This window comes from Vitis riparia, chromosome 5, assembly GCF_004353265.1.
Source record: "Vitis riparia cultivar Riparia Gloire de Montpellier isolate 1030 chromosome 5, EGFV_Vit.rip_1.0, whole genome shotgun sequence".
Lineage (NCBI taxonomy): Eukaryota > Viridiplantae > Streptophyta > Magnoliopsida > Vitales > Vitaceae > Vitis > Vitis riparia.
This window is the reverse complement of record NC_048435.1, coordinates 2848371-2857442: the sequence shown is the minus strand read 5'-3', so window position 1 is coordinate 2857442 and position 9072 is coordinate 2848371. Positions and strand designations below refer to the sequence as shown.

The window sequence follows — 9072 nt, the reverse complement described above, 5'->3', positions numbered from 1 at the left end:
AGACTAATATCGTACCCTAATTATGGTGTCATTTATATCAAGAAATTCGAGTTTGTCACAATTGGTTCCTCCTTTGGTTCTATCGTCCGCTTAAAGGGTATGGGTTATGCATTCCTCCTACTTCAATTCTATTGGGAAGTTCAGGGGTTTAGTTGGTCACATTGGCAGGGGCAAAACCATTTCTTATTAGACTCATGGATTACCATGATTAGCAGGGATATCTAAATTTATTAGTTATTTTTTAAGACAATTGTAAGAAAAATTTATGGTTGGCCCTTTCATCCTATGATGGTTGGACTGACTCTCAAGACTCTACCATTTTACCACACCATAAAAGCTAGATCTCCTCAAAGTTGAGTTCTTTCATAAAAAAGAACAGAGGGAAGAAAACCACCCATTTCAAGTTTGTTAGAGACCGTAGTGTATAAAATGAATTAATTAAGTTCTTATCTATTTGCACTTTCTCATTTCAACAAGAATTTATTAATCACTTGCCTTTTCAAATAAATTGGATTTATTCCAAAAGAATCCAATCAAAGGATCAAAGTGTTTCAGGCTGCATAAGAGTTAAAGCAAATCATAAGGATCAAAACTCACAAACTCAATCACACAGATTTCAGGACTTAATGACTCGTCTAACAACAATTGCACTAATTGAAACATTTTGTTGAGGGACGAAAGGAAAGAAGAAAAAATACCCTTCCACAATCACATACATCTGTGACTCTATTTGCCACCACCTAAACCCTAATTTTTCCAACTTTTTTACTACTCCCCAATTACTGAGAGGCTAATGGATTCTCAGATAGAACCAATATGATGAATTATAATTTTATCATATCACAATTTGAGTTTCTTTTTTGGCCCTTTCAATGTAGCATGTCCAGGGTCCTCCACTGCCTGCAACAAAAATGGAAACAAGAAAAATTGAAGTGGATGAATCAGATCACATTGCAAGAAAAAAAATTTAATAAATAAACAAAGCGGATGAATCAGATCCATCAGCAAACCACCTTCTGTTTTCCCTTTTTCTTTTTCTCCTTTTTCTTTTTCTTCTTCTTATGTTTCTTCAGCTCAGAATTTTCCACTTCCTCTTCTTTAAGCGAGTTCTGCCAAATTTTCAACCATTTATGAAGTCAAAGCAGGAGGCAAAGGAAAAGATAGACAAAAACATCTTCACAATATTCAGGAAATGATTACAGGAATGCAATTTCAGCAAACCTCAGTTTCACCAAATGAAGTTACATGCCTAATTGTCCTTCCAGATTTTGAAGTTCCACCTGATATAGAAGAAAAGTCAGGCCAGCTTCCACATGATAGCTCCTGTACCATAATTTAAGAATACACTGATGCATGTACTACGGTATTTCAGCAAAAAGGCAGCTCGTATCCTATTAATGTGTTCGTGAGCAGCGTATTATAGAGATGAAAGACAAATCCAGACTAGTGAACCAGACTAGTAAACCCTAAACCCTAGACCAATGACATTCTAAAGTGGTAGTGGTGGTTCACGGCCACAAATGCTGCATTAGGATTTTCCCATAAAAATAGCAAGTATAAAGAATCAACATGAAGAAGTTCTTTTGTTTTTCAAGATTGACCACTTAATCTTTTCAAACATATTGTATAGAAAGAACAAAACTGTCAAAGTACATTGATGTGCTCAAAATGTCGAGGACTGGTATAAGCACAGGAGTACTAAACAATGAAGAAACAGAACCCATGCATCTGCAGAAGCATTCTGTCAATTGTCCACTAAAGACTACTTCAAAGCAAGAGAGAGAGAGAAGAAATGCAGTTAACCAAAATGTGCTTCAGTCTCTCCACCACTTTAGACACCTATGAGGGCATCACATAAAAAAATCTTGCATTCTTTCCCTCTAAAAGGCATAACAAAGTATCATAACATGAAAAAATGCAAACCAAATTTTTTTGTGTCGAAGAGCCTTAAATCTCTTCACTGAAAGGGCCACTAAAGGACAGGGAGGAACCTCAAGACATCCCAACCATGAGCATATTCTGTGTAAGTCAAAACAATAATAAAAACAAACTCAATGGAGAAAAGTAGTAATTACTGGCATTCACTGTGTCTTTCGCATTTTTGACTGCCAATTCCAGCAGATCAGGATTTATGGAAGCCAATCCACCAGGCTCATGGAGCTTTCTTTCGAGGAACTTTGCCAAAGCAGCAGCCTTGTTTGTCGTCAATGGTCCACCAGGGTGAGCCAACCTACACCAAAAAACACCAGTGAATGAAAATCAGCACCCACGAAAAGTAACCCTAAGGGAGAAATGAATTTCCAACACAAAAGTCCTGTTCTTTCATTCCTTGTAGCAGGATTCAAAGCCGTATTTATCAAACCATACTGAAACCAAAATAAATCATTTTTCCCTATAACTTGACACCATAACCAGGATTCAACACATAACTGAACTCCCTAATCAACTCAACAAAGCTTCATATTCCAAACTTCTTGGTCTTGGCCACAAAAATCCTCCCTCTCCATTAACTCTACCCATGGTCCTCATGGCAGCCCTCTTAACTCTTTCTAGCCCAGCCCCTTGTACCTGAACACTCAAATCACCCTAATTTATCGCCAATAGACTGCCCAACTATAGATAGTAAATAGGGATCGTGGGAATCATTCCCCTCCCAAGTTTTTACAATCACAGTGGGAAACATATGTTATCATGAACTCGATTATATCAGACAATATTGTATACATTTAAGCATTGTTTTTCTCTATCAACGAAAGGATATATCATGCCACATCCAGGTAAAATGCAGAACTGGAACCGACAAAAACCCTATCATCAACCATAGGTTGGTAGAATTAGAAAGAAAGAAAAGAAATTGAGACGTGCAAACGGATTCAGAAGAAAGCAAGAACAGGGATGGAGCTGTTTATCTGTTGCAGGATTTGAAATCCTCAGAAGTTTTAGTCCCATTCAATTATCTTCCATAAACATATTTTCTCAGGAAACAAACGAAAAATACAGAAAAAAAAATAATAATAATAAGAATAGGGGACCTAGGTTGAGAAGAAGAAGGAGGGCGGGCGGATGATGAAGGGAGAGGTGCGAATTTGCTGCCGCGAAGAGCGCGCCGATCTTCTTCTGTCAGTCCTTCCAATTCTTTCACCATTTCCTCCTTTCTCTCTCTTGCAGATGGCTATGGCGCCTGCCTCATATTACCTTCACAACTAAAACGACGTCGTCTTACTGATTGCCTCTTATTTAGATCCCTAATCTAATATATGAATTTGAATACCCTTCCATTTAACTTGAGTTTTTATTTTTACATATTAGAAATATTTGAATGCATCATTAAAAAAAAAAGTTTTATATTTTATTTTATTTTATATAATTAACATAAAATAATTTAAAAACAATCATTTAAGAAATAATAATATAATTATTTCTAAATATTTTAAAATACTAAAATTAACTACATTAATAAAAATTCTAAAATTAGTAATTTAACATTATTATTATTATTATTATTATTATTATTATTATTATTATTATTATTATTATTATTATTATTACAAAAATAATTATCAAATTTACTCTTACATTACATAATTAAGGTAATATTAACTTGACAAAATTTAATCCAAATTAATAAGAGTATATTAATAATTCTCTTATATATTTCTAAATATATAAAAATATCAAATTTTTTAGAATTAATCTCGGTTAAAGGGATCAAATAATTTTCAAATTTATGAATCTAATATTTCTTATATTTTTATTTGAAAATTTACTCAAATTTGACATAAATGTCTTTTACTATTTCAAATATTTACATCTAGATTTTATAAGACACCGCTATTTTATAAACAAATAAATAAAAAAGAAAACATTTTTGTAAAAAAAAGAATTGAGGGTTAAATTTCAAAAATTAAGTTTTTGAAAGACGATCAAATAATCCAATTTTTTTACCATGGTGTAAAAGGGCAAAATTAACAAATTAATTAAATGCCTGGCAAGCGAATTTAAATCATATCTCATTCAATAATGCTTATTTTTACATAGAAATAATTATTTTTTTATATGAAAGTAAAACAAATATAATATAAAAGGTAATACACTTTAATGTTATGTTTGGTTATCAAGATAAGAAAAAGTGCATGAAAAAAAACAATGAAAGAAAAAAAATGAATAAAAATTTAAAATAAATTTAAAATCAATAAATTATTCCTACATGTAACTTTAAACTTATTTATATTATTTTACTAGCTTTATGTAAAAATTAATTAACTTTGAAATACATAAACAATTGATTTTTTTTATTTTTTATTTTTGTATTTTTCATAATCAAATTAAATAAAAAAAAAAATCTTTTTTTTTTCCTCTCTTTAATACTTCTTGAAAACCAAACATAACATAAAGGTTTATCTTACCATCTCCTTATTCTTAATATATATATATATATATATATATATATATATATATATATATATATAATATCTTAAAATTTTGTCTTAGAGAGCATTTGTTTTTTTAGTTTTTTATTGAAAGTAATTTACTTTTAGATTTTAGGATATTTGTTTTTCTACTTTTTAATGACTTATTATAAACTTTTTACTAAATAGAAAAGTCAAATATTTTAAATTTTTCTAAATGAAAAAAAGTAATATATTAGTTTTTTTTTACTTTTTAATATTTAATAGAAATAAAATATTTAAAAACAAATAACCTAATACTTAACACTATTAAACATTAAAGTTTTATTTAAAATTAGGTAAAGAAAAAAACAAACACCACCTATTCTACTTCTAAAAATGCTATTTGAATATCATTAAATAATTAAAGGATAATATCTCTTTTGGGAACTTCAAATATTGGTAGATTTTCTTACCTAAGTGGTAGAATTTAGAAATTCATAAGATTATCTTACATAAAGTGTTTGAATTCATTTTTAATATATTAATTTTAAATACTATTTATTATTAAAAATGATGGTCATTTTCCTTTCTGACATTCAAATCAACAACCTACAATTTCTTTGGAAATATGTCAGATAGAGAAATAAACTCATAATATAATAATAGCATACATTAGATATACCATCTAAAAGCAAATGTTGATATATTTTTGGCTCATTAAGGCTATGTTTGGTTATTGGAAAATACGAAAGAAAGAAAATAAAGAGGAAAAGTAAAAAAGAAAGAAAAAGTGAAAGAAAATAAAAAATAGATTTAAAATCAATAAATCATTTTATATGCTATCTCAAATTCATTTTATTTATTTTTCCTCTTATATGTAAAGATTAAAAAATTTTTAAAAAATAGAAATTTCTAACTAATTTTAATTATATTTGATTTTTTTTCCTATTTTTCATGTTAAAAACAAACATGATAAAATTATTTTCCTTAACATTTTTTTTCTTTCCTTAGTACTTTTCCGAAAACCAAACATAGCCAATGCATGATCTAATTACAAATGGTTTCCTTGATGATAAACTTGATCTGGAGTGATATGGAATCCCATAAGGCATTGTAAAAAGTAACATTCAAGTAGCAAAAATATTCTATGTTAACAAATTATAGTAACATAGGAAACTAAAGATAATGCAAATGTATCATATCTAACAATGCACCAAATATCCAAAAATAACCAAAAAAAACTTGTACTGATGTTTTATGTTCATTACCTATTCCCAAATGTTCTATGTCATTTTCGCAGACTCCAAATCCATCCTATCCGCTCTTGGTCACTTTCCATATCCATCCACAACTCCCGATATTCTTTCTTCTTGCAAAATGCATTAGCTGCTACAAAATATAGTGGATTTTCAAAAGTGAAAAGTTGTCGCAAAATCTTCATGCATTCTTGCACCGAGGGTCCTTCAAGATTCTCCCAGGCGTAAGTTATACTATTTACTTTTGCTTCAATTTGATCTAATTTTCTCTTTCTTTTTCTGTGAGGAACTCGTACCTCATCATCAGCAGTTTGCTCCCAATGTAATTTTCTTTGCAAATTGTCATCTTCCTCTAGACTAATTGGAATTTCACAAGGCATTGATGTGGAATGTGTCGATGATGTGTTGTCCATCCCCTCAGAACTCCCGTTTTTAGCCCCAATTGCTAGCACTCCTCCAAACAATGCCTCTAATTCCTCAGCATTTGCTAAAGGCCTATAACGAAATTGCTTAGCTTCTGGATATTTCTGTTTTATAATATAAACAACTAGTTAGTCACATACATATATATAAGACAACTTTTTAAAAATTCACTTGAATCAATAAGAAAATCACCTGTAAGTATTCTTCCCATCTTTCAGTTGGCAAATCAAAAGTTTTAGTAACAGAATTGTAACCATCTCCCATCATAGTTATCAATCTACTCCATGTGAGGTATTGCTTTTTCATGTAGTCCCATGCATTCTTAAGCTGTTTTTGATTAAAACGCTTTCCAACTAACTTCTCCAACTCTTTAATAATTCGAGGCCAAGAACTAGGCTTTAATGTTCCACCTGACCTAAATCCACTATTTGCCTCATGGAGACAAAGATCAATGAAGTGTTTCCTTTGGGTGGGATCACTCCAATTTGCCCTAGTAATTTCGACATGTTGAGCCATGATCTCTGCAAGATGAATAATATAATGATTGAATATATATAAATAATAAAGTAACAAATAGCAATGCACAACTATCAAAAGATGATATTTCTTCCAAATGGCAAGGCCCTGCATCAGTGTATTTTTATTGACTTTGATGTAATCGGACTAATCAAGATCACGTGATAAGAATTATGTATGTATCAACAACGAACAGAAAATCTGAGCAAAATTGTGAGCTATCAGTTCAATTTACGCACAGAAGATTCAATGAACATTATTGAACAAAGAGTATACCTCTGGAAACAACAAAAAATTCACACCCCACTTCTTATTCATTCCAGAAGAACAAGTAGTGATTGAAAAGGGAAAATATATATTGACTAAATAAGCTCACGATTCATATAACTAACTGTCAATTATGATGTTAGCCACATCATCATTGATAATATAGCAGTTGGAGTCTTGAAAACACCATTAACAGCAAACAGAAAGATGATAAAGATCCTAAAATATGTTATGCAGCTAAAATTTAAATTACCCAATAACACCAACTATGTGATGTTAAACAACTTTTATATAGCTACTTAGAGATGACTTGGATTCAATGCAATAACAACGTGAAACATACAATAATTCCCATATACAGAAGGAGAGAAGCCAAAGATATTGAATAGAAGAGAGCGCCAAGATGCCCGAAAGGAATTATAGCAGAACCAAATGTGCAAACTTCCTAATAGAAAATTAAAGAAATAAATTGATAGGCAACCTAGGATTTTTTTCAGGGTACAAACCATTCCTTGCTATTTGCTAACTTCCCATCAACATTGTTGACAGTGACAAGCCTCAAACATTTGATCAACAGAAAAAGCATTATAAATACAGAAAAATACAAATTCAATAGGATCAAATGTTTAGTTACAATGTTCAGGAATATAATAACCCAAATTCTTGAAACCATGAAAATTCAGTACATTAAACGTTTTCAATCATCACATTGTTCCACCCAAAAATAAAAATAAAATACAGCAATCAAGTCATCATCCTGATATTAGAAATCCCAACAAAAGTAAGAAAATTCTGAAGAAAGACATTTCATTTATACTAAGAATCAAAATAATCACATGGAGAAGATAGCCAAAGAAGTATTCTATTCTTCTATATCTCATAAAAAATTTCTACGAAAATTCTTAATATATATATATATATATATATACAAATGCACAGCATTGGAATAACTATATACCATCCCATCAATAAAGCATGTAATGTGGACTATATAGTAGTTCAAAGCACTAAAGGAATGATCCAAAAACTGCAGCCGCTGTGCACTTTTTGGGAAATTTTTGATGGATTTTCGTACTTCGGCAAATTTGTAATTTTCTCTCTTATGTTCTTAATAAAATCTCTCTTCTTCTTTCACTTTCTTTCATTTTCTCAATAGCCAAACATGTTTTCGTGAGTTCTCACAAACATGAGGGTCTAGATCTAATTTTTCTCATAGGAAGGATGATCTAGAGACAAGATCTACAGGTGTTTTAGGCGAATTGAGCTTGAATCAAAGAGGTAATTTGATCAAATTGATTGATATGATAACTAGTTATCCAAGGAAAAAAATATCGAGTTGTAAAAATTGCAGGAAATTTGATAGTTTAAAACTATGGAAGCAAATCTGCCGCCATGATCCACACATCACAAAAACCATATCACCAATCACATTTTCAAGCAACGCCCAAATTCCTAATTGAAAGAAAATCACATCTGCAAACTTAAGCATCTTAGGATTACATCACAGCAATATTTGGCTTGAGCAAATCATAAAAATGAAGATATTCAAGATATTCCAAAATTGAATTCAGCATTGAGAAAGAACGAAGAAGAGAGAGAAATCAACCTTCGGAAAACTTAAAAGGAAGAGAGAACGGATAAATTCAGATAAGACCGTTGAAGCTCGGATTTTTGCTCAGAAGTGGAGGCCGAGAATGGTGTGCTAGGCGGCAGCGGCGAGGTGCGGCAGCCGGCGGTGAAAAGAGGGTACCGCCGTACCGGTATCCAGTAGAAGGAAATAAAAATTCACTGATAAATTCTATTTTGATAAAAAAGAAAATAAAAATTCACTTTTTTTCATTTATGTAAAATTGAACGATACGCTTTAAAGGAGAAAAAACAAAGAAAGAAACCTTATACATTTTTTAACAAAAAAAAAAAAATTAAAAAAAAAAAAAAACACAAGACTTTATTTGATTAAAAGGGTCATTAGAACTCAATTTTGTAAATACAACCCTCCGTTTTTTATGATCATAATTTGACAAAAACGTTCTTATTCTTTTTTTGGTAAAAATAATTTTTTTTTTAAAGCTTATATGTAAATATTTAAAATAATTAAGGACATTTATATCAAAAATGAGTTATTTTTTTAGAAAAATATGAAAAATGTTAAATTTACAAATGAGATTATTTCGTCCGTTTTAATCAATTAATTCTAACCTCCAACGGACAAAATAATC

The 9072-nt window shown here is 30.5% G+C and overlaps 2 protein-coding genes across 4 annotated transcripts; both read right to left on the bottom strand.

Annotated features, from left to right (window-relative positions):
- Window positions 1–496: 496 nt before the first annotated feature.
- LOC117914065 (ADP-ribosylation factor-like protein 6-interacting protein 4) lies at window positions 497–3180 on the bottom strand. Its single transcript, XM_034829236.1, has 5 exons — window positions 3033–3180; window positions 2076–2230; window positions 1222–1280; window positions 1014–1109; window positions 497–900 (listed from the first exon to the last, which is right to left on the bottom strand). Exons 1-5 carry the CDS (start codon window positions 3143–3145, stop codon window positions 841–843), a joined length of 483 nt encoding a protein of 160 aa, XP_034685127.1. The 5' UTR covers window positions 3146–3180; the 3' UTR covers window positions 497–840.
- Window positions 3181–5480: 2300 nt separating this feature from the next.
- On the bottom strand, window positions 5481–8683 carry LOC117914869 (L10-interacting MYB domain-containing protein-like). Of its 3 annotated transcripts, none has more exons than XM_034830378.1 (4): window positions 8460–8683; window positions 6263–6591; window positions 5944–6174; window positions 5481–5852 (listed from the first exon to the last, which is right to left on the bottom strand). In XM_034830378.1, exons 2-4 carry the CDS (start codon window positions 6584–6586, stop codon window positions 5829–5831), a joined length of 579 nt encoding a protein of 192 aa, XP_034686269.1. In that variant the 5' UTR covers window positions 6587–6591; window positions 8460–8683; the 3' UTR covers window positions 5481–5828. The 3 variants fall into 3 exon arrangements, with proteins under 3 accessions (XP_034686269.1, XP_034686268.1, XP_034686267.1); XM_034830377.1 differs by having other exon boundaries at window positions 5481–5777; XM_034830376.1 differs by having other exon boundaries at window positions 5481–6174; window positions 8460–8682.
- Window positions 8684–9072: the final 389 nt, after the last annotated feature.